At 39.3% G+C, this 24,904-nt stretch overlaps 3 protein-coding genes across 5 annotated transcripts in view; 1 reads left to right on the forward strand and 2 right to left on the reverse strand.

The window, feature by feature from the left end:
* The window catches only part of LOC114247890 (C-Maf-inducing protein), a 37,719-nt gene extending 32,688 nt beyond the window's left edge, over window positions 1-5,031 (reverse strand). Inside the window, exon 1 of the mRNA XM_089727437.1 lies at window positions 3,917-5,031. Within this exon, the coding sequence (XP_089583563.1) occupies window positions 3,917-4,603 (687 nt within the window). The 5' untranslated portion in view covers window positions 4,604-5,031. The remainder of the gene's footprint in view (window positions 1-3,916) is intronic.
* A 4,575-nt stretch (window positions 5,032-9,606) lies between these two features.
* On the forward strand, window positions 9,607-16,219 carry LOC114252116 (inactive CLIP domain-containing serine protease A3). Of its 2 annotated transcripts, XM_028186623.2 has the most exons (7): window positions 9,607-10,452; window positions 10,528-10,814; window positions 10,889-11,041; window positions 11,885-11,982; window positions 13,300-13,560; window positions 15,148-15,349; window positions 15,944-16,219. In XM_028186623.2, exons 1-7 carry the CDS (start codon window positions 10,095-10,097, stop codon window positions 16,103-16,105), a joined length of 1,521 nt encoding a protein of 506 aa, XP_028042424.2. In that variant the 5' UTR covers window positions 9,607-10,094; the 3' UTR covers window positions 16,106-16,219. The 2 variants fall into 2 exon arrangements, with proteins under 2 accessions (XP_028042424.2, XP_089583780.1); XM_089727654.1 differs by having other exon boundaries at window positions 9,607-10,814; window positions 15,944-16,187.
* The window catches only part of L (zinc finger protein Lobe), an 84,549-nt gene continuing 75,850 nt past the window's right edge, over window positions 16,206-24,904 (reverse strand). For both annotated transcript variants that reach the window (XM_089727653.1, XM_028186624.2), the window contains 6 exons: window positions 22,777-22,919; window positions 21,135-21,342; window positions 20,413-21,051; window positions 19,219-19,503; window positions 17,513-17,839; window positions 16,206-17,289 (listed from right to left, as the gene is read on the reverse strand). In XM_089727653.1, the coding sequence (XP_089583779.1) occupies window positions 16,468-17,289; window positions 17,513-17,839; window positions 19,219-19,503; window positions 20,413-21,051; window positions 21,135-21,342; window positions 22,777-22,919 (2,424 nt within the window). In that variant the 3' untranslated portion in view covers window positions 16,206-16,467. The remainder of the gene's footprint in view (window positions 17,290-17,512; window positions 17,840-19,218; window positions 19,504-20,412; window positions 21,052-21,134; window positions 21,343-22,776; window positions 22,920-24,904) is intronic.

Here is a 24,904-nt window from a genome sequence, read left to right on the forward strand (position 1 = left end):
TATCTATACAACTGCTTAGTCGACGTCGCCATAAACACGTCATTACGGATCCTCCCGATCCATTAACGGTGCTTTTAGGTACCAAAAGCACCGGTCACCGTCCTGTCCGAACCCGTCGCTTGCGAGGAAGGGCTCGACGAGTGAATAAACCCATAGACACAGCCCACTGAGTTTCTCGCCGAATCTTCTCAGTGGGTCGCGTTTCCAATCCAGTGGTAGATTCTGCAAAGCACTGCTCTTGCTAGGGCCACTGTTAGCAACACTCCCGATTAGAGCCCCTGAGCTCATCTTCACGTCAAGGAGAAGCTGAAATAGCCTCTCAAGGCTATCAGCATAGATAGGAAAAAAAACTGCTCACAAATACTGTAAGTCATTCTATGGTCAATTCCCAAAACAATTATACTCAAGAATTTCTCTTTCGCTCTAAATTTGAAAGTGCACAATAATATTTTGAAATAGTAAAATCGAGAGGTTGTGAGCGCGAGAATGATCTAACGGTGGTAACCAACGCACAGTATGACGTCACAGCACGATTTATATTCGATGAATAAAATCGGGCTATGAAATTGAGAACGGCTTTATCAACGGTGAAAAAATATCGACGAAAGTTGTGAAATATACTTACTTATAACCAAAAAATCTGATCACAATTTTAGTTTGTCACTTGAAAAGCACAAGTAATTGAAATATATATAATGAAATAAATTAATAATATGCGTAAAAGTAATTTTAAAGAGTGGCAGCCCTATGACCATTTTTTCACCCCACGTTATAAAAAATCCACGACCCGTTGCGTCCATGGACTACTCAAATATATATAACCTTTCAAAATCCAAGATGTGCTTGTTCCTGAATTAATAATTTTTTTTTTAATTGACAATATTTAAGATCGTAATTTTCTCGGCCCTAAACGTGAAATAAAAATAATAATTGATACTATTTCTGATAAGGATACCTAATCACTTAGACTCAGTCACGATACTGCTTTACCTAATTTTTTTCAATGCCTTATAGGCAGACGAACATACGGCCTACCTGATGGTGAGTGGTTATCGTCGTTCATGGACGATATTTTCATATAAGAATAGTTTGATTTAGCTTACGTTAAGAGCTTTAAGCGTGCTAATCTAGTAATTTGATAAGATAAATATCTGAAATAAAAACTGCCGAGGTTCATGATGACACCTGGTACTTAATAATTTAAGTAATAATGTATTTTTTAAACGCCAGGTGAATGGTTCGAAATTCAGCAAGCAATTTTTTCTTTTCCTTTTTCTTTTGTAAAACCACTGGCCATGGAGGCTGAATTGCTGAATTTTTCGGGCAGGAGGCCTAGAAGGCGCGCTGGGTATGTGAGATTTGACGTTCTGCAGATATTGGGAGCAGACCGCGGGCCCGAGGATATTTTTAGAGCCCTGCCGCACCAAACGACTCCCCTTGCATTCTCTCACCCGACGTCCGATCTCCACCTGAGATCAGAACCCGGTCGTAGTACGGGGTTTCCCGCCGTGAACACTACAACCAGATTCGCGACGCCACTCCAATACCGTTGAATCTTCAAAGCAATAGTCGACGACCAATGACGCCGGTCTTTGCGGTACAGCGGCCCGTCATGCTGTCAGGGCGAAGACGCTGGTGTTCCGGGATTACCCCGCTGAGTTAGAACCAGCCTACCGAGTCCGAACGCGAAACACCGCCGCGCCGACCGGGTTGTTCTTCCAAAGTACGTTCGGCGACGACAACGACAACTACGACGACAACGCGGACCGCACTGCGGAATGCGGATATTCCAAACGAAAACTTTGAAAATATCCTTCAACGCAATCATATACTTACGGAGATACGCAGCGGAAGGTGGTTTAGTCACACTACTCTCCGCCAGAAGTGAGATGGGTCTTTAAGTAGTTCTGCAAACGGAGGATATTGCACTTGGTCTGGTCCAAGTCTACTAGAGCTATTCCCGTAGAATTTGCCGGAGTCAAATAACTTCTAAGGTTCACGAGGACCCATTATCCATACACCTTCAAAAATTCCGCTGTGATTTAATCATCACCCATGCCTTGCTGTTTTAGAGCCATTATAATCTCATAAATGGCTGCCATCCCGGATATATTCAGTGTAGTGTCGCACCAGTGTCCAGTAACTACTTAACACCAGGTGGGCTGTGAGCTCGTCCACTCATCTAAGCAATAAAAAAAAATAAAAAACCACTATAGCTTTTGGATCTATACCGAAATTTTACATAGGTCGCTCGAACATTCTCAAAAGCTTCGATTCGCATCAAATATTTGAACAATCATCAGTTTCCATGAGTGGCTCTACCAAAAGACATACAAATTTATTTTATTTTGAACCTTTTTCGTCTCGTGACCTCTTTTATACGTTCCATATTATAAAAACGGCATAGGTCATATGCAATGTACTTTAGATCCGTTAATTGAGCTGCTGATCTTTATATACATATGTATGTATCAGCTGAAGTCCGAAGAACCAAATAACTCCTTTCTTCAAAGTGTTTGAGAGGAATAACTGTCGTCTGTTCACAAATGATTTGATCTGATTTTGAACGATAAACTTAACACCCCGAGACTCACATTCGCCCTCCCGAAAAAATGTAAGCTAAGTATATAAATTATGTTTAAAAAGTTAAAATGTAAGAGCATGGAGCCGTCCTTTTCTCTTCGAAGTTCAGATAGACCTAAAATGTCTTGTGGTGACAAATTCAATTATTCCTCGACCTCTGCAAATTTCTCATCGGTCCGCGGCAATCGAGAATTATAATATGTCGTCGTTACCTTGACCGCTACCGTGGCTGGGTATGACAATTTTAAGAGCCATATTAAGGGAAACTTGATCATCAGGCACTTGATCTTAACGTTTAACAGTTTTAAAATACGGTAAAATACGTTAACGGTATGTTATAAAATATATAAATTAAAAATGTTTTTCATTAAAATAGTCACGACTTTTACGCCTATTCTAAATACAGTGCTTGTTCTTTTTGTAATACAAAGTACATCATACATCATAGCACAGAAAAAATACGAAATATCAAAAAACTGTACATATAATATTGATCAAACTTTCTCGTAATTGCGACAATCCTGTATTAAGCTTCTGCGCAACAACAACGATGCGAGAACAATCGTTCATTTTATATTATGAGACATAAACAAACTTACAGAGTAGGTATGATGGACAGACGTCACAACTACGTCGGTGTAACGGAAATCAGGATTCCAATTTAATGTCACACCTCACGCAACGTAGTATTTTGGATTGTAATTTATATCATTTACACTTAAAGAATTCGTGATCTACTCGAGGTATTATTGTCATAACATCGAACAAATTAAAATTATTATAATCTAAGGTTCATTTCTTAAAGACTTGGAAGATAATGTTTGAAAAAATATCTGAGTACAATCGATTTTTTGTAACCTTGGAACTGTGGTCTGTGAAACCACACAATCCGTATCTTATATTCGTATCACATGGTTCGAACTTTATCTTCGTGTTAACAAATACGCCTTGTTGTCAATTCCCGTAGAACATCTGTTGTTGTATGTTTGTGATAAAAATTTATACTTAGTTATATTTTTTACTATTTATAAAATACATGTGTAATAGGTAAAGAAATAATAAGTTACTAACCAACCCGGGGGAATGTATAAATTGATTTTATAAATTTTTCAGGTCTTAAAACGGAACGACGCTTAGTTCGTAAACACACTGAAAAAAATTAATGTTTTTTCCCTTAATCACTTAAAAAATGCTGTTTGAAATCCAAAGGTCACCTACAACATCTACCTAGGCCATGAAGCTCGATTGGGATATAGCTATCTTGAAATGTCAATACTATCTACCTGTCTATTCATAAGAACATGCACTTGATGAATGTTAGTGAAATGCTTACAAAATATTCGGAATTTTGTTCTGCCAAAGTAGGCGAGAGTAGGCATCCTGGAGAGGGCGGAGCCGTGGCAGCTGGTGGTGGTGGTGCCAGGGACAACAGCTCACCCGCAGACGCAGACATGTTGCCAACTGCAGCCAAGCTGCGCAGACGATCTGCCAAATCCGTATGGCCGCCGTTGCACAACTTATTAATGTTACTTTCTTTTTCGTCAGTCGAACACAAGTTGTTAATGATTCGTGGTCTGCGAAGTTTCCTCGATGCCGCCCGCCATCTTCTGAGGCGACATGCTGCATTATTTAATACCTCTTCTGTTTCACGGCACTGCGGAATCTCTTCGTCAGACTGCATGGCGACTTCTGGATCTACAAATTCATCGATGAAGGGCAGATTTTTTTCCATAGCAGAGGGCGAAGGCTCGCCCTCGCTTGCTTCATCGCTTAAGACTGTATTTGATGAACCGAGAAAATCTCGTAATGCAAAAGCTAGCCTCTGGTCGGCATTAAGCCCCGGTGGAGTACTGTCACTGTCCAATGTTTTATCGGACGAAATGTATTTTTCTTGAAGACTGCCGTTAGCTTCGTCTTTAACTTCATTGTTTAAAGCATCATTTTCGTTTGAATTCATATCAACTTTTTTATCTTGGCTAAATGAAGGCATCTTGAAGAACCAATGGCTGAGGAAATTCATTAGCAGATATAAATAGATATTAGGAAAATATTTGGATGTATTGGTTCCTTTCACACATTATTAAAATTGTCACAATCTGAGATTCTGATGCTCACTATAATGAAATAAAATAGAACATTCCGAAGCGCACATATTTTTGCGAGGGTACCTATATATATATTAAGCCGATACTATCGCCCTCAAGTATTAATTCAAACTTTATAGGTATCTAATCAATAGTTTCACTGAGCACCAACACAAACGACGCAGTTTAAAAATCACTTGTACGTTTTAATGAACATTTTCTGCGTTTTCATAACGAATGGTAATTAATTTAAACCTTACAAATCTTACTGGTTGAATATAAAATGCATTGATAGCTAGTCTCGAAATACGCAAGCTATGTACGTAAACCGAACAGAGCACTACTGGCCAGCGCTATCATCTCAAACTATACATATACATTTTCGATTGTAGACCGCTTGTTTGTATTGACGTATGCCAGGCTTGCGCAAAAGGGGTCTTGTTTAACGGTGATGCCCCCTATCGGAGTAATGTAAAGTATGAGTACTGCGAAGCAAGCGCCATCTGTCCATTCAAATAGTAACATAAAATGTACCACATTGATGTTGAAAACGATCGGCGTACGTTCTACAATGTAGTGATTGTAAAACACGTCTGGTGGCACTGTACGAGATATTAAATTAAAGAAGGATTTAACTTCAAATAAAAACAATTTGATATTTACAGTCATGTATATACAATGTAGTTGATTCATTTTATGTCACTTTAAAAATTTTAATTAAAAAAATACCATATGCGCCATTTGTAACATTTCTGGTTGTTAGAAAGCTATAATTTTATAGCTGTAAAGGATTTAACACTTAATATTAACGTTACACACACACAGTTCATACATAACATCTAGCTAGTATTACATCATGTATGAAATAAAAATAGACACAATATACTTAGTCTGGCCATAAATACTGTTACAATAAAAAATATAAAAAATTCTATTGCAAATAGCATTTATAACTTTTCAAGTGTGTTAGTTTAATACATAAATATAAAACAATTTAAAGTATAAAAAACTTATTCGAAGTGGTCTCCATTGCCTGCAATACAGTCCTTTAAACGTTGAGGCCAGTTATCAATAGGAGCACGCACTCTTTCCATGGGAAAAATGTTCACTGGCAATCGTACGGATGGTTTTAGGAACTCCAAATTATCATGGCGTTTAGAGCAAGCCGTACTGTCTAAAACTGACCATAAATCATAATCCAGCGGATTAAGATCGGGACTAGACGACGGCCAGTCTTCAGCTCTGATGAAGTCCGAAACGTTTGTATCCAACCAAGACTGCGTAGACCGAGCTTTATGACCTGGCGCCGAGTCTTGCTGGAAGAACCATTCTTGATTATTGAACATGGTGTTGTTGCGGGATATGTAATTTATTATTAATCTTATTTTCTTTTATACTAATCTGGACCTAACGTTAACAAACAAAAAATCTAATCTTTCCTCTTCTTATATCCATGATTCACTATTTTGCCGCCGTTGTACTGTTAAAACTGCTGTTAAAACTGAGACCCTACAACTCATATCTCAAGGTGAATGGCGGCATTTACGTTTTAGATGTCTATGGGTTCATTTAATACCAGATGGGCCATGAATTCGCACACCCATCATCATTCTCCTGCCCTTTTCCCAGTCACCCGGGGTCGGCGCAACATGTTTTCTCCTTCCATACTCCTCTATCATATACCATTTCTTCGCTCACTCTCCTCCTACACATATCGTCTTTCACGCAATGCAACCACATTTTTTCTTAGTTCTACCTCTTCCACTAAAACCTTTCACATTCATAGTTAAAACTCTTACAAACCTCATTTCGTCTCATCATAATTTTTATATTTTAGATTTATATTTATATTTTAGATTTTATTTTATTTAACATTTTAGCGTTTTAACAGCTATGTAACAATGCTTTGATTTTTTTCTTTTGTTTAATCATAATTTTTTTGTAAAAAGGGGAGAAATTATGTAGGGACCACAAATATCCCCATAGCAACTAATAATTATATGTATGTGTTAGCAGTAATTATATTGCAATGATGCTACATCAGTCTCGGGATTTTCGGGCTGTCGATAGCACTTTAGGTTTTAATTCCAATATACGTTAGTCACTTAACTGAGCACGTGTCTTATTAATCCTTGCCCGATGTAGAGACTCAACAAAATCAATTTAAATCTAAAATAAAAATCCCTACATGTCCATAAACGCGCACTTCTCAACTTCTCTGTCACAGGTGCCACTTTCAGACTTCATAGATATTCATCTTCAGATATTCATTCCGTATTCTATCCGTTCTCGTTACTCCACACATACATCGCAATATTCGCATCTCTGCTGCCTTTCATCCGCCATTTACGAGGGCGGCACTGAAAACTTCGGGAATTAACGAAGTGACACAACATTACTATTTAAAAATGTATTTATTGCTTTTCGAAGTATTCTCCGCGAAATTTGACACATTTTTCCATACGATGGAACCAATCTTTGAAGCAACCATTCCATTCGGAAGTTGGGGTCTCCAAAATGGCCGTTTTGTAGGCGTCCACAGCTTCTTCAGGTGATGAAAATCTCTGTCCACGCAATTTATTCTTTATTTTAGGGAAAGTATAGAAATCATTAGGGATTAGGTCGGGGCTGTACGGCGGATGGTCTAATAATTCTATGTTTTCTTGCTCTAAAAACTCTTTTGTTTTGTGCGCGGTGTGAGAACTCGCATTGTCGTGATGGAGGATGATGCGGCGGTTGCAGTTCTTTTTACGGAGTTCAGAAACGACCTGTGGCAAACAAATGCTAGCATACCATTCTGCATTAACCGTTCTTTGTCCCTCAAGAGGAATAGTCGTAACATGGCCGGTTTTGGAGACAAACGTGGCCACCATTTTTTTTGCAACACTCCGTGAACGAACAATTTTGTTGGCTTTAACTCATTTTCGAACACCCAAACTCGTGACTGGTTTTTTGTTTCGGGTTCGTACGCATATATCCAGGATTCGTCACCTGATACAATGTTGTATACAGCATTTGAGGATCCTGCGTGGAATCTTTCGAGAGTTCTGACGCACCAAGTAACGCGAGCCGCTTTTTGCTCTTCATAGAGAGAATGCGGTATCCATCGGGAAAACAACTTTTTTACACCTAATTGTTCATGCAAGATTATTTGTATTTGACTCATGCCAATGTTTAAAGTTGCCTGAATTTCGCGGTATGTCACATGTCGATCTTCCTCAATCGACTTACGCACAGCATCAACGTTTTCTTGGGTGACTGCAGTTTTTGGACGACCTTGACGGGGATCATCACTGAGCTTGACACGTCCACGTTGAAACTCAGCAAACCAGCGATAAATTGTGGTTTTGGATGGGGCTTCATCACCAAATGCAGAAATCATCCGGTCAACACACTGTTTTTGTGTTAAACCACTTCGAAAGTCATAATAAATCATCGCTCTTGAATTTTCTCGAGTCAATTCCATTTTCTCAACGACTAAACAAGTTTGACAAAACCTCGTGACAAGACCGAGAATCTTTTTTTAAATAAATAAATGGTATTCGATTTTTAAAATCAAGGAGTTTTCAATTAAAAAGATTTTAATATGACAGGAACAGTGGAAATATTCCATTCCCGATACTTTTAGTGCAGCCTAGTACACAAGTGTACTTATTTAGTTTCATTTATTACGAGATGAAAACGACCGGTATTCAGTCAACGTCATGAAGTTATGTCGATTGTAAGATACGGACATTGATCCACAAATATGAAACACCATGTATTTGACAAAACACATATTTATAAATAGTTTGTCATAAATTTTAAACCTTTTGTTATTTTTAAAGTCTGTGGTCAAATAATAGATCCATATTGTTTTCATTGGTAGGTCGCGTGTTGTGGTAGGCGTCGCGTTGTAGTAGGCATTGCGTTGTAGTAGGCCTCGGATTATAGTGGGCCTCGCGTTGTAGTGGGCTTCGCATTGTAGTAGGTTTCGCGTTGTAGTAGGTCTCATGTTGTAATAGGTCCCGCGTTATAGTAGGTCTCACGTTGCAGTAAGTCTCGCGTTGTAGTAGGTTTCGCGTTGCAGTGGACCTCGCGTTGTAGTAGACCTCGCGTTGTAGTAGGTCTCGCGTTGTAGTGGGCCTCGCGTTGTAGTAGGTCTCGCCTTGTAGTAGGTCTCGCGTTGTAGCAGGTCTCGCATTAAATCAAATCAAATCAAATCAAAAAAAAATAATTCAACATAAATGAAAGTAAATACTTGTTGAACGTCAAAAGAACTACCGCCAATTCACAAGAACTAGCCTCCGTCCTGAGAAGAATTGGCAAGAAACTCAGCGGGCATGACTTTTTTTTTTCATATTAGATAAAAAAAAATTAATATTAGTTTTTTTTTAAATATTCATTTTTACAATGAGTATTATTACATAACAATTATTACAATATTGAAATGCCCGGAGCGAGCAACTCATTCCCACTTTGTGCAATCTTCTAGATAATCATTGACTTTATAGTAAGCTTTATTGCACAGATGTTCTTTAATAGTTTTCTTAAACCTATGTATATGTAGGTTCTGAACATCTTGTGGGATTTTGTTGTACAGGGGCACAGACAAACACCCGAATGAATTTCGTATCTTATGTAACCTACTCATCGGCACAACAAGCTTGTGTTTGTTCCTAGTATTTCTATTATGTATGTCCGACATTTTAGGAAACTCCTCAATATATTTACGAACATACATAAAATTTTCAAAGATATACTGGGATGGCATAGTGAGAACTTTAATTTCTTTAAATTTTTTCCTCAGGGTTGTATTGGGTCTCGCGTTATTTATATATATAAGGTCTCCTGAGATTAGCGCGTTCAAACAAACAAACTCTTCAGCTTTGTAATATTAGTGTAGATTATTATTGTTTAACCTAAAAAAAATATCTCACAGCATTCGACCATCTAACTGATTTTCAATAAATTATTACTAAATTATTACATTTTATATGTACATATTTACTAAAAGAAACTCGACAAAAAAATATTCTTAAAAAAAGAATATGTTACCTATATGCTTTTTGTTAATATTATAAAATCTGACATACGAAACATTTTTCCCTGTACACGGTGAACAATACTATATTTCACGCATTATGTGAATTCGAAAATATTATAATTCCTCTAAACGATGACGAAACTACTCTACAATGACAACAACAGATTAGTAATCGTCATTTGGCTGATTACAACGATTTGTCGCCATGGTTATACGCAATACGGCATGAAGGCTACAATTGTTAGGGGAATGCCATATATCAAAATTAAGGACGCATTTAATATAAATTTCATCATTATCTAATCCATGCCGACCATCGAAATAAAAACCAGTCAGACTTAGATCGCATTGGACGTGTATTGAGAGGTGTGAAACTAAACGCATACTTTCAACTCACAAAAATGTGTCTGTGGCTGTTGACAGCTTGTTTTGGGCTATTGCCTGCAAACCCGTCCCCGATTGTGATAGTTCCTGGTGTGCCCGCGCCTATTATAGTGCCTACAACTGCAGCCACGACAGCAGCCACAACGACTCAGGCGCCAACGACTCAGGCGCCAACGGCACCTCCGACGATGCCTGTAAATATAACCACTTCAGTACCGCCGACTATGCCGTCAACTATGCCGTCGACAATGCCGCCAACCATGCCTCCTACTATGCCACCTACAATGCCTTCGGTTACTACAGCTCCACCGACGACCACTACTACTACTGCAGCTCCTACTCCGCCTCCGACAACAGCAGCTCCCACAACTTCAGGTCGATTGTTATTACCTGTTATATTTTGTAATGACCCTGATGTGGTGTGTTTATTAAATCCTGATGAAATCGCAGGGCCTCTACCGATCGATCCCAGGCTTGGAACTACTCCGGGCCCTCTGGCAGCTCTGCAAATACAGCCAATGGGCTATAGTTCTCAAGTACCATCTTACGATGCCGCTGTAAAGTTCCCAAGACAAAAAAGAAGTATGAGACCGCTTAATGTGAAAAACTTTTTGAGCAACTTGTCAAAGCCTGATGAACATCACGTAATTCACAAAAGACAAAGTAACAACTGCAGATGTGTAACCGCTGGAACATGTATTCGATTTCCCATGATCGATGTCAGAATTGTTACTCCGGTAAGGCCTATAAAGAACGATGACACTCAATGATAATCCTTAAAATTGAATGTTCACCGAAAATGAAATTGCAGGCAGTAAGTCAATGTCTAACAGGACAAGAATATTGTTGTGGTAATACAACTATGAACATGACGCAGATAGGATGTGGAACCCTACAATCGGTACCATCTACAGGAGTTACACCTATGGCTGGTCAAGCTAATTTCGGTGAATTTCCTTGGCAGGTAAAAAGTCACGATTCACGAACAGTATAAGATATGTAGTAATTTTTCGTTTTTCTCGAGTCGTAGACGAAATAGAATAAATAGTTTAAAAATCTTTAAATATTTAATGTCATTTTTTTGACGTGACAACGTCTTATAAACCGACGAACACCGGCTGCACGCATGAAAAAGTGTCACGTTCCGCGGGAGCCTCAGTGTGCAAGCGAGAGCGCGGAACAAGCGAGAGGCACGATCGACCCAAGCGTTAATTTATAGAAAAACTTGTAATTTTTAATGAACTCCTTTGTATTATACAAAATAATGATAATTCAGTGATAATAATTCAATTCAATTCATAAATTATGCAATTTTTCAACAATGTTTCTTTATGACTGGTGCTAGGATCTCTTGTGGGTTCGCACGGGTAGGTACCACCACTCTGTCCATTTCTGCCGTGAAGCAGTAATGCGTTTCGGTTTGAAGGGTGGGGCAGCCGTTGTAACTACTTATATACTTGAGACCTTAGAACTTATATCTAAAGATGGGTGGCGCATTTACGTTATAGATGTCTATGGACTTCAGTAACCACTTAACACCAGGTGGGCTGTGAGCCCGTATACCCATCTAAGCAATAAACAAAAATACTTCACGTTATCACGTAAAACTATCGTCCGTAAACCGACTTTACAGACAACCAACTACAATTTTTTTAAATTTAGCTGGAGTAACACAAACAATGCATAACTTCATTTTTAAAAAGAAATTTACCAGCGTTTTACAATAAACCCTTATTTTATATAATTAGTAATGAAGCGTCTGTGAACAGCAAAATGATTTTATTTACAAGATCTTTTAACAAAACAGGCCCTTATTTTAACGAAACAAAACGAGTACATCGGCGGAGGAGTTCTTATTGATAATATGAACGTTCTAACCGTTACTCATAGGATCATGTCTTATGTGTAAGTATCATACAATATTTTTTTACGTCGCCTAATCGGTGATACGAGTACGCTTGTTACTGTGTAATTTACTGTACTTGCACTGGGTAAATTCCCATGTATTAATCAATATTTAACTAATGATTTCTAAAATAAAGGTTCCATCATAAAACTACATAACGTCTAATTTTGGTTAGTTTCTGATGGTCCGGCTTTTCAGTCACACGGTCTAAAATTTAGGTACATCTATCGTCCGTATATCTGTTTGTAACGTAATGTTTTGTTGTGGTTTGAAGTACCATTACTTCAAAGGCTATAAAGTTCAACTTCATGTTTCAAAGAGCACAACTTAAGTTGGCTTGCGTTGATTATTTGTGGTAACTTCGGACTGGTACCGCTAAATACTAGCTTCTTCGTAATAACGTGTTCTGATATGTTTGTTTTAATTGAAGTGTAAAAAGAATGATTAGCATTAAGAATTGCCTGGCCTGATATTTCTGAAGTCTCTGAACCACGAACCATGTACAACTTTGAAGTCGTCGTGGCCTAAGGGATAAGACGTAGGGTGCATTCGTGTTGGGCGATGCACCGATATTCGAATCTCAGGCGGGTACCACTTTTTCTAATGAAATACGTACTCAACAAATGCTCACGATTGACTTCCACGGTGAAGAAATAGCATCGTGTAATAAAAATGAAACCCGCAAAATTATAATTTGCGTAATTACTGGTGGTAGGACCTCTTGTGAGTCCGCGCGGGTAGGTACCACCGCCCTGACTATTTCTGCCGTGGAGCAGTTATGCGTTTCGGTTTGAAGGGTGGGGCAGCCGTTGTATCTATACTTGAGACCTTAGAACTTATATCTCAAGGTGGGTGGCGCATTTACGTCGTGGATGTCTATGGGCTCCAGTAACCACTTAACACCAGGTGGGCTGTGAGCTCGTCAAACCATCTAGCAATAAAAAAAAAACTCTTATAATAAAGGCGGGCTGTGAATTTATTTACTGGTGGTAGAACCTCTTGTGAGTCCGCGCGGGTAGGTACCACCACCCCGCCCATTTCTGCCGTGAAGCAGTAATGCGTTTCGGTTTGAAGGGTGGGGCAGCCGTTGTAACTATACTTGAGACCTTAGAACTTATATCTCAAGGTGGGTGGTGCATTTACGTTGTAAATGTCTATGGGCTCCAGTAACCACTTAACACCAGGTGGGCTGTGAGCTCGTGAACCCATCTAAGCAATAAATAAATAAAAATTGATTGTCCATCAAGGATATAAATGTAAATGAACGGAATGAAATAAAAACAATCAAACATTCTAATCCCATCAAATATTTACAGGGTATCAGGAACAGCTCCGAATGTGAAGGTTCGTCTTGGTGAGTGGGACGCCGCTGGCACGTACGAACCAGTCGCCCACCAAGAATACACAATACAAAGAGTGTCAAGTCACCCATCCTACAACGCTAACACGCTTCAGTTTGACGTCACAGTGCTTCGATTGGCAAGCCCAGTTCCGTTTACACCGACAACAGGAGCTGCAACTACTATCAACAGAGCGTGTCTTCCTTCAGCGGCTAGTGCCACCTTTACAGGTCAAAGGTAATTATATCAATGATTACACAACTCTACAAAAAATAATCGTGCTTTGTCCTAGCGTTTATACCTAGGTTTTTCTGGTTAATTATTGCCAAAAACGAAAATAAAATACCTTTTTTTGGTATAATGTTTGCTTTTGTGATAGTTATAGTAATAATACTCATTTTTCAATTTTTGTTTAGAAATGTTAATTAATTTTAATGTTTTCTAAAAAACCGGGCTATGAGAGTGGGGTGTTTACGTTTACACAGTGCCACTAGATGGCACTCGACTCATAAACAACGATCAGGTGTTTTGTACAAGCTCAGAAAAACTTAAAATGTCACGAAAGTATAAATACGATGCTGATGCATTTTGTTTCATGGTGCTTTTAGGTACCTCAAGCACCGATCACCGTTAAATTAACCCTCAGACACAGCCCACTGAGTTTCTCGCCGGATCTTCTCAGTGGGTCGCGTTTCCGATCTGGTGGTAGATTCTGCGAACGGCTCTTGCTAGGGTTCGTGTTAGTAACGTCGTCAAGTTTGAGCCCCGTGAGCTCACCTACTAGTTAAGGTTACGCTGGAATATCCTCTCAAGGCTACCAGCTTAGGAAGGAAAAAAAATATGTTTCATATGTGGTCAATTTATTAAAGTTTAAAAGCAAACTGTTTCATGCCATGTATTTTTGTTCGTCTAATTACGATCTAAAATATCTAAATTTTATGCTTTGCAATCAAACTCAAATTTGGTGTTGACCCGTGTTATCATAACCTGAAGGCTCTAAATCGTTAAATAAACTCTATAACAGTAATCACAGCGCTTATGCCGTTTTGGACAATAATTGTTCGCTGCTTTGTCGAGTGTAAGCGTTCCAACCGGAACCCGTAATTGCATTGCAGCAGAATTATTATTTTTCCTACCTGAGCCGATAGCCTTGAGAGGACATTTCAGCGTAACCCTAACAAGTAGGTGAGTTCACGGGGCTCAAGCCTGGCGACGTTGCTAACACTAACCGTAACAAGGGTAGTGCTTCTCAGAATCTACCACCGGATCGGAAACGCAACCCACTGAGAAGATCCAGCGAGAAACTCAATGGACTGTGTCTGTGGAAGCGGCAGAAATATGCAAAACAGTTGTTTTATAGTGATTACGAACGTTTGAAAAATCATCGTATATCCAATACTTTGTTGAATGGACTCTTGTACTACCAATACAACTGCCTTAAATCTCAGTAATATAATATGAGTGGCGCATATCACTGTTTTGACTGTGCTTACTGTGTTAGCAATGTTTTGTCTAGATAAAACTGCAATGATGTTCCGACAGTACTTCTGCTAATTTAGATTGAATTGGATATAGATGCGTGAAAGCATAAAAGTTGCCCTCCCACCTCCCACCAGTAAGAACCAGCGCAATGCCTATTTCTGTCACAAAGCAGACATGGATCTGGTTCGCAGTGTCGGACAGCCATTATACACTTTAATTGTGATTTCGGTTTCATATTTCGTTCTGGGTTGCGGCCTTCATTTTATTATGTATATAGGCTCCGGTAGCCAACGCGAAAATACGAACCAGCAAATAATGAAATATTATTTTGATAATTAATAGATGCATGGTCTCCGGCTGGGGCAAGGATGCATTCGGTATTCAAGGACAATTTCAAAATATTCTGAAAAAGGTCGACGTCCCAATTGTTGCGCCTGACGTTTGTCAAACGCAACTGAGAACAGCTCGGCTCGGGCCCACTTATGTTCTGGATACTACGTCATTCATATGTGCCGGCGGAGAGCCCAATAAGGATGCTTGTACGGTTAGTGGACACTTTTTATAATAGAAAACTTCCTAGCCTATTTAATTAATTTGTGAATACCTCAATTATTGTGTAGTTTTTATTTATTGCTTATATTATATTATATGGTGGACGAGCAACCCACCTGGCATTAAGTGGCTACTGGAGCTTAAAGTTAACAACAACGTAATTACCGCGACATAACTTGAGACGTAATTTCTAAGCCTCAGTTTTAAGTTTAAGTTATCCTCTTGATTTAAAAGTAATGGAAAGTCCACTTTGTCCTTTTCTAAATAAAATATAAATTTAATTATTAATTTTTAAAATTTAATTTCATAAAGTGATAGAATTTATATATGTTTATAAATCGTTCAAAGTACTATAAAACTCATTTTCTTTCAATTTTTAGTTAAGCCACTTTAATTGTAAAGTTACGAATATTTTTATTGTAAATTCATTATCACTACAAAGTTAAATAATTCGCTCGATCACGAATATATTATTTCAGTAACCGGACCTACCAAAGGTTATTTGAAATACCGCTTTGCCTATTTCCTTACGTAATAACACATTTTGCGATATGAAAATTTTATATTATTAATACGCATTTGACAGGGCGATGGAGGTTCCGGTCTTGTGTGTCAAACAAATGGCCGTTGGGTGGTGGTCGGGCTGGTCGCATGGGGTCTAGGTTGTGCCAACGCCAATGTGTCCGCTGTGTACGTCAATGTCGCGGCTTTCTTACCTTGGATACAACAGCAAGTTGCCGCTGCTTAAACATCAACGCTTTTATTTAACCAAACTTAAAATTGCAACAAGCAATTTCTCAACGAACAGTATTGTACCGCAAATAAAACACAAAATAAATAAAATAACATTAACAATTCAAAGCTTTACGTAATAATTTATTAACCGTTTTATACAAATAGCCATACTAAAACATATTATTCGAAGTAACGTAAACAATATTAAAGAAATTAATAATAATAGTCATACGAAATAAAGCGTTTTGAACGCATTCGTTCAACGTCATAATATCAACTTCTAATAAATCTAACTTACATAGCACATAGGGACGTAATCTAATATTGCAGAGGAGCACGCGCTCCCAACTACTAACGACGGAGTTCTAAAAATGATTAGTCTTCATCGGGTTTTTCCTGCTTTACAATCGGCGGAGGAGTCGCAGTCGCAGCAGGGGCTTGTGGTGTAGGAGGAACAGGAGACGACACTTCGATGTACTCATCATGACGCTCTTCCTTGATTTCTGGTTCTCGTTTCATTTCAACCACAGCGGGCGCTGGTGTTGCCGTCTGCTGTGGCTCTGGAGGAGCGAGCGCTGCCCAGGCCGATGCAGCTTCCCGTGCATAGGCCTCGTAAAAAGCTCTTTGTGCTATTTCTGCTTCTTCAATATGAACGAATGCGTGATTATCTAATTCTGCTCGGAAGAAAAATTTCAACCCACATCTCCCACAATCGTATGGCCTGGGTGCAGCGGAATGTTCTGGCAAATGCCGCTGCAGGCCAGCAGCGCTTGTGAAAACAGCCGAGCACAAATAGCACGTAAATGCACCGATTCCAGCAAACGTGTGCTCGATTAGATGTGCTTGTAAACGGGTAGGTGACCCAAGAGCTCGGCGGCATAGTCGGCAATCGTGGTCAGCTGGCGGTGGAGGTCTAGGAGCGGTGTGGCGAGCGTAGCACGAGGAACAAGCGCGCGCTCCTTCGCCTGCTTCGTTTTCTGGGAGAGCTCGAAGACATATTGCACATCGTTGTTCGTCCTCACTGGGGCGTAAATGGAAACGAGCATGGAGACGGGCCTCGGCCTCGGAAGCTAGTGTCTGTCGACACACGACGCATGGCGCCGGTAGAGCCGGGTGGTGTCGTGCCATGTGTGTCAAAAACGACTCTTCAGACGGAAGCCGTGCGCGACACCGGGAGCACGTGTCTCCTGCAACGACCTGCGGCAGTTTTGTTGAGTGTTAACGAAATATTGATAGATAATAGTTGGATGCACAAATTAAAACGATCAAATAATCTAGTGAAATTTTCCATTCTATTAAAAGTGAAAAAATGACTCCATAACCGGTTAACAAATATTTTTTTATGAAAGCATTAGGTATTATAAAGTTTCTCCTTTTATCTGTACCATATGTGATACTAAAATATAAATTTTTTAGATACCTTGCAATGTGTGAGCTTGTGTTCTGCAAGGACAGCCGCTGAAGGCAAAACTTCATCACAAATTAAACATTTATGTCGGGCAGCGGCCGCGCCCGAATGGGCCCGGGTATGAGCTTCTAATTCTGCTCGACTTCTAGTCCTTTCGCCACAATAAGCACATTGCAAAGCAACTGCTCCGTTTTTACGGCGTCTGTCTTCATTAGTTATGGGACAGCTTGCACCGGCAGCTTCAGGGGTAGGCGTGCACGGTGAACGTTCATTCTCAATTCCCTCAGTTCCGTTATTATTTTCTATAGACTTCGCTCTACTCAATTCACCGTTTAAAACCTGAAAAATGCAAGGTCAAGTCAGTATAAGTTTAAGTAGATCTTATATAAAAATAATTAGGTTATTAATCACAAGGGTGCGTTCTGAACTCTTAGAGCTAATGCTAATAGTTCTTTATTATCTATCTATGGTGGCAATATTCCTACTCAGCTCCAAATTCTGAGTAAGAGTGGTAGGTAATATTGCAAGTCGACATGGCAGAGTATCCTGCTTATTTCTGCGAATCAGTAGTTTGGTACATTTCTTGACATTTGGTTGGCTTTTAGCTTGCCTCCCTGTATTAGTTTATGTTATTTTTAATATACTACCTACTAGTAGTTTCTACAATTTCGAAATCAGAACGATTCTTTATTAAATACATATTTTAGATTGAACGAATGTCGACGATAATGTCAAACCAGTTATGTTCCATTTTCTCTTCTGTTTGTGAAGCGATTTCCTATTTTTCTATAGGCATATATGGATGGCTTGGGCCATCAATAAATTCTTGGAGACTTTTTTACTTAAAATATCAATTTCAAAATAATAATACTCATGCACCTAATGAATCTACATCTTGAAGAGTCATTACAAGTCATTTTACTGGTGGTAGGACCTCTTGAGAGTCCGCGCAGGTAGGTACCACCACCCTGCCTATTTCAGCCGTGAAGCTGTAATGCGTTTCGGTTTGAAGGGTAGGGCAGCCGTTGTAACTATACTTGAGACCTTAGAACTTATATCTCAAGGTAGGTGGCGCATTTACGTTGTAGATGTCTATGGGCTCCAGTAAACACTTAACACCAGGTGGGTGTAAGCTCGTCCACCCAGCTAAGCAATAAACAAAAAAAACAACAAGGATCTCATCAATAGTTTTTACGGTTTAATTTCGCGTTTATTTTCGCATTACATATATCTACAACTCGCGGATCCGAAGAATATCCTAAGAACCGCTCAATCGATTTATATTTATGTCAAATTAAAAGGTTTTATTTTACTTTTTTTTTTATGATTGAAAGATTACTGGTGGCCCGGAGGCCTTTCCAGTTTCACCAGGACACGTGGGCGAGCAAAGGCTCAGCCAGGAGAGGTGGGATTTGCTAACAGCTACCCGAGCGCCTCCGAAGGAGACCTAACAGCTCAAGAGTAGCTGCTTCGCGAAAGAATCTACTACCGGATCGGAATCGCGACCCGCTGAGAAGATCCGGCGAGAAACTCAGCGAGCTGATTCATAGGTTAGGTTGCACGGCGAACTCTTTGTCGAGTTCGACGAGTACGGTTACCGAGGTCCCTAAGCCTACTCCTAGTGTTAGAGCTGAAGGCGTCTAATGCAAAGGTTATTGGATCTGATGGATCCGTAAGGACGTGTCTATTTATTTTACTGTGTTTGTTATATAACATACTTGATGCGGCAAAGCATGGTGCGCTTGCATATGTCGCTCTAATAGATATTGCACGGCGAAGTTTTCAGTGCAGGCGGGCACCGGACAACGGTAAGGTCGCGGCGGACGCACAGGACGGGGCCCGGCCTGCAGCGCGCCACACGTGCACCGCGACACACCGGCGCCGTGTCGGGCCCGCACGTGCGCTACTCCCTCCGCTTCCGAACGCAGAGCACCTCCACTCCCGCCGCACGAACGGCACATCCATATTTTATTCTCACCGCTGTGGGCCACAGCAAAATGGACCTAGAAAATGAAAATTACAAAACTTTCCTCTTTATAATATTGGTATATCTATACATATAAATAAAATTAGAGTGTCTGTTTATAGTATTGAAATAACCGCTTTTTACTACATGCATATGAATATATATACGGTACATACACCAAAATAACATTTTTTATCCATTTTTGTCTGTCTGTCTGTCTGTCTGTTTAATCCGGCTAATCTCTGGAACGGCTGGACCGATTTTGATGAGACTTTAACTAATAGGTAGCTGATGAGATAAGGAATAACTTGGCTACTTTTTTTAGACTAGCTTTTAGTCACCCGCAGTTACTGTCGTACCGCGTGCAACATGGGGGGCTTCGCTGCAGGCTTCGGGCTTCGATATATCAATCAATAATAAAATTTAATGTTTCCGAAGCGAAGCGAGGGCGGGTCGCTAGTCTATACTATCTATACTAATATTATAAAGAGGAAAGATTTGTTTGTTTGTTTGTCTTGCATAGGCTCCGAAACTACTGAATCGATTTGAAAAATTCTTTCACTGTTTGGAAGCTACATTGTTCCCGAGTGACATAGGCTATAATCTTTTAAAAGATTTTTTTTATTATCCTTACTAAAACTCCAATAATGTAACCCAAGGTGTTAAAAAATTACCTAAAATATTGTTAACATCGCGTGCCCTACGAAAACTTTTCGTGATAGAATAAAATAATGTACTACGACTTTGTAGAACACATTACTATTTACAAAAAGTGTCGCAACAGCATATGTCTAACTATTATAGTTATGCCGCAATAAGTGTTATTTTATTTAAAAAAATAAAACAACGTCAAATTTTTGTTAAAGACCCGAGCGGAGCCGGACCGGGCCGCTTGTAATTAATAAACGTCAAGATTAATTAAATTCTCTTAATCAATTTGCCTTACCTGTATCGCTACTTTTGAATCGAATATTTCTTTGCATAGAGAACAACGGTATAAATGGTGAGCGTGAAGATCTAGAAGATGCTTCTGGAGGTCATCGGGTGTGGAAAAACTCCGAGCGCAACTGTGACAAGTATATTCACAAGAAACTGCTAAGTAATGAGCGGTTAGGTACCGCTCTGAAGCGGCCGCATCCGCGTAAGTCGAGCCACATTGCAAACACGGAGCGGGACTAGAGCGAGTCAGTTCCCCGCCCTCTTCTAAATGTCCTTTCAGATGAGCGCGAAATGCTTCAAAATCTGGTAGTGCGGCATCGCATTGATTGCAAAGTAAAGTACTCGGCGATAAAGTGGTTTGTGGTGTTCCAGAACCTGATCGACGCCGCTTCAGTGGTGGCGCGTCTTCCGGTCCTCGTCTACTTAGATCTGTCGGTGCAGGTTGATCGATTGTGTGTCCTGTAAGGTCACCGTTGAGTAAGGCCGAATGAGCTGCGCGTACGTGTAACTGTAACTGTTCCATGCTCGTGAAAGTGTCCCGAGTACAGTAAATGCAAGCCAGAAGTGTAGGGGGTGGTTGAGATGCAACACGGCGCGGTGGCGTCATTACCGCTGCATCGATCCCATGTGCTGTCGTCATATGTCCCTGATTAAAAAAGTAAAATTGATTTGAGCTACTGTACATTGAAACGCGCCACGTTTTTGGAACAAATTAAAAAAATATGCAACCTGAAGTAGATCAGGTCGGCGAAATGCATCACCACAACGTGGGCAGCGAAGTGGGCGTCGGCGATCTTGTTCACGACCCTCCCGGTCTCGCTTGTGTCCCTGCATGTGAGAAGTGAGCGCTGCAGCCGTGTTGTAGCCGCGGTTGCAAATAGTGCATTGAAACGGCTTTTGATTGTCATGAGTCTTCATGTGGATTTTCAAATGATCACTGAAATAAATAAATTACACATAGGTTAATGTTAAACATCTTCCAGATTTTCATTATGCATTTGAAATACAATAAAACAGCAGTATGCGGTGCTTTAGTGTAGTATAATTAAGTAAACCGTCGTTGTGTCAGCGGAGACGATGATTTATCATAAGCAGCATAAGTACTCACATAAAGCACGAACCAAACAAACTAACAAAGGGGCTTTTGACGCACACTGTATAGAGGCGTTCGCCCAAACACCTCCGCTAATGGCCGCGCTCGCTGTGCCAGCTTAGGAACGGGTCATTATTTTATTTTTGTGAGACCCTCGACGCCATTTGTCAACGCATCATCTCTTTTCACTCGGAGGTTCATTGGGCCGACAAATTGAGTGGAATTAGTCACGTGACCGCACTGAGGTGACGAAAAAGGTGACGTCTTGCGTTTAGGCCGCCAGCGTCTCTTTGTGTCGCGGACATGCAGCAATCAATCTTTTCTTTTGGGTATAGTAATAAGCACCTCTGCAGTATCCACTTGACTATACTGACTCACGCCTATTCAGGAATTAAAGTATTGAAAATTTTAGACTTAATCCTTAGTGCTACGTTCGTATAACAATAATATATATAATACATAAGATGCATGTAGGTTTAACTAGCACTCGTATGTATTCGAAATTTTGAAGCCACATTTAAAAGCGGTATTAAGGTCGTAAAGATTTTCATTTCTTAAGAAGACCAGGCATGGACTTTAATGTGCTCTTTCTCATCTTAAGTGCATTTCTAGAATTCGTTCAACGAATTCCTTTTGTCTCTTTCAAGTGTGTTTCAAATACAAGAGCTCGATTTATCTGGTTCAAGATGTGGCTAGACTATGTCTCTGATATTTTGTGAATAATTACGAGCACCGACAATGACTTCTCTTTTCATTGACGATACACAAAATATATTTTATCGATATTTACCCGCCAGATTCTTCTTTTGCTAGGATTCACAGCATTACAGCCCGAAGCTATTCTGAACGACGAAATTCAGGCTATCCAAGAGAAAGCCATATTTCTCGACATTTATGTTGGACCGATTCAGGGTTTTTTCAGATTGGTACAGTTTGACTATAAATACCGCTACGAATCTATATATCTATATAGATATATAAAATATAATTGCTGTTCGTTAGTCTCGCTAAAACTCGAGAACGGCTGGACCGATTTGGCTAATTTTGGTCTTGAATTATTTGTGGAAGTCCAGAGAAGGTTTAAAAGGTAGATAAATATGAAAATGCTCGGAATTAAATAAAAATAACAATTTTGTTTTCCCTTTAATGTGTCCCCCGTCGGACGAATTTATTTCGTTTGTTTTAAGTTTATTTTATACAAAAGCTTAGGTCTTTTATTTATCGACTGAGGCACTACGAAGTCTGCCGAGTCAGCTAGTAGGTATATAAATAACTTACCTCCTCGAGAAAGCTGATTCGCAATGTGCACATCGATACTTGCGATCACCAGTGTGCAGCTTAACATGTCGGTCGCGCGATCTCTTGTGTTTGAATAGTCGTGCGCAGAATTCACAACGAAACGGCATTTGGTCCGAATGCGACTGGTTAAAGAATTTTCCAAATTAAGATAATGAAAAAAACAATGTAAATGAACTCTACAAGTAACTATTTCTGTGCCTTAAGTATTTTGCCTACACATCCTTCAAAGCACAACCTATCTGGCGTTAACAGTTATTGAGTACCCACCCATATGTTATCTATATATTGAACGCTGTTCCCGACCTTGAAAAATGAAGTTGAAGTCTCTGTTGCATTCGGAAAACAGCTCTTCGAACCAAAACACATAACTATTTAGCTTTGAACGTAGACAGAAAGGTGAGGCTAAACAGATCTGTGTCGCGTTAACACGGTTAGACTTGATAGGCATTAACCGGAAACGCATCTTGCCTTTTGTAACATGATATTCCCATGTTTCGCCCCGAAATAATCAGTAAAACAAATACTAATGAAGAAATATTTGCTCTAATATCTGTATTTGGTTCTGATGCATTTTTATTTTAATTAAATTTTGAAATATTATTCTATGTCTTTTTTTTGAGTAGTCTTGTTAGGCCACAATTGACACCCAATATAAGTCTGAATTTAATATGATCAAAGTGTTTATGAGGCAGTACAAAGAAAAATTGGATATTCAGTATTTAAGACCTCAAAGAAAACTCACTTATTAAATTATACATCAGACATGAATATCGCAGCTAGGACGAGCTGTACAATTACACGAGCAACGATTAAAATGTGTAAGTCATAAGGTGATTGAAACGAAATAACTCCCGGTGCATTGATCATAAAAACTATCGTGAGAACTGTCTGCGAACAATAGTCTGACTACCGCCGAGACCGCGCGAGCTCACTAGCTCACAACTAAGGCATTTTATGTCAATAGAGAGTAAAAAACGACAGAGATCTTGTCGGTAAGCTGATCGTGACCGTCGAGTAAGATATCAGCTATTGGAATCCATATCACTTGTCGATAGATTTAAAATCGATAATGTAATAATTCATTACCGTAAGGTATCTGTTACGATTTATGTCAATTGTTGACTATAACTAGTTGTAATTGAATTTGCAAAAATACAGTTTGAAAAGCTTGAAATAGCCTTTAAAATTTATTAAGTTTTAGGTTATTAAAAATCACAGGTAAAAGAAACTCAAACCAATTTCCTCAATTAAGTTCACACGTGAAAACCGAAATAAGACATTTAAGTAATAATAACGCGAACTGAAAAATATTCATTTGTTTTAGAAAAAATAAGTGTTATTGGGTACACTTGAAGGATTATTCATGAGCAAAAGTATAGTGATGCTAATGTTGGTCATATTATGAATAACCATTGGCGGCGACATAATGAAAGCCGTTGAAATGTTCGGCCTTCGCACAACCGTGAACTGGAAGATGAGATGAGGCATGTTCAAGTATAATAGACTCCCAAACTGACAGCCAGTTCACGCTTTTACTAATTGACCACCTAGATGACAATCATTCAGAGACGCGTTAAACAAATACCACGAATGATTAACTTTGTTTCTATTTCAGTTGACGCTGAACGCGAAGAGAATATAATCATTTGAAATTTCAACGAATTGCCTTTTAAGCCATACTTTTCGGAACTGATACTGACTATTGATCTAAGTGTTTAATAAGAAAAAGTATTATTGGTTTAGTAAAGGGGTTTGCGGTCTCGTGCGCCCCCAATTACCACGGGATGGCTGTCTAAAGCCATTAGCGCCATATCTCAATTTGTTAGCGCATTTTTGAACACGAAACGAGGTGCTTGAGGAACAAATATAATCACAAACTTGATTATAAGCATTCTCTAATGTGATCAAAATTTAATCATAGTTATTTATTTCAAGGACTGAATACTGTGTTTCCTTAAGTAGGATATATTGAACCGGGTTGTAAAACATGGCTATTATGATTTTTTTTCTTTATTATCTGAATATGCGAGTATATTTTTCTTTTATAAAATATATTCGAAGTCTTACGTCGAATTTGGCTTAAATTAAAACTAGTTACACATATTGT

This window comes from Bombyx mandarina, chromosome 05 (genome assembly GCF_030267445.1).
Source record: "Bombyx mandarina strain Sakado chromosome 05, ASM3026744v2".
Lineage (NCBI taxonomy): Eukaryota > Metazoa > Arthropoda > Insecta > Lepidoptera > Bombycidae > Bombyx > Bombyx mandarina.

What these genes read in the sequence shown, in the direction of transcription:
- LOC114252116 (XM_089727654.1), top strand. Translation starts at nt 10,095, where the DNA reads ATGTGTCTGTGGCTGTTGACAGCTTGTTTTGGGCTATTGCCTGCAAAC. An exon ending in ATGTCAGAATTGTTACTCCG is followed by an intron (nt 10,815 to 10,888) that starts GTAAGGCCTATA and finishes ATGAAATTGCAG; the next exon opens with GCAGTAAGTCAATGTCTAAC. An exon ending in GCCACCTTTACAGGTCAAAG is followed by an intron (nt 13,561 to 15,147) that starts GTAATTATATCA and finishes GATAATTAATAG; the next exon opens with ATGCATGGTCTCCGGCTGGG.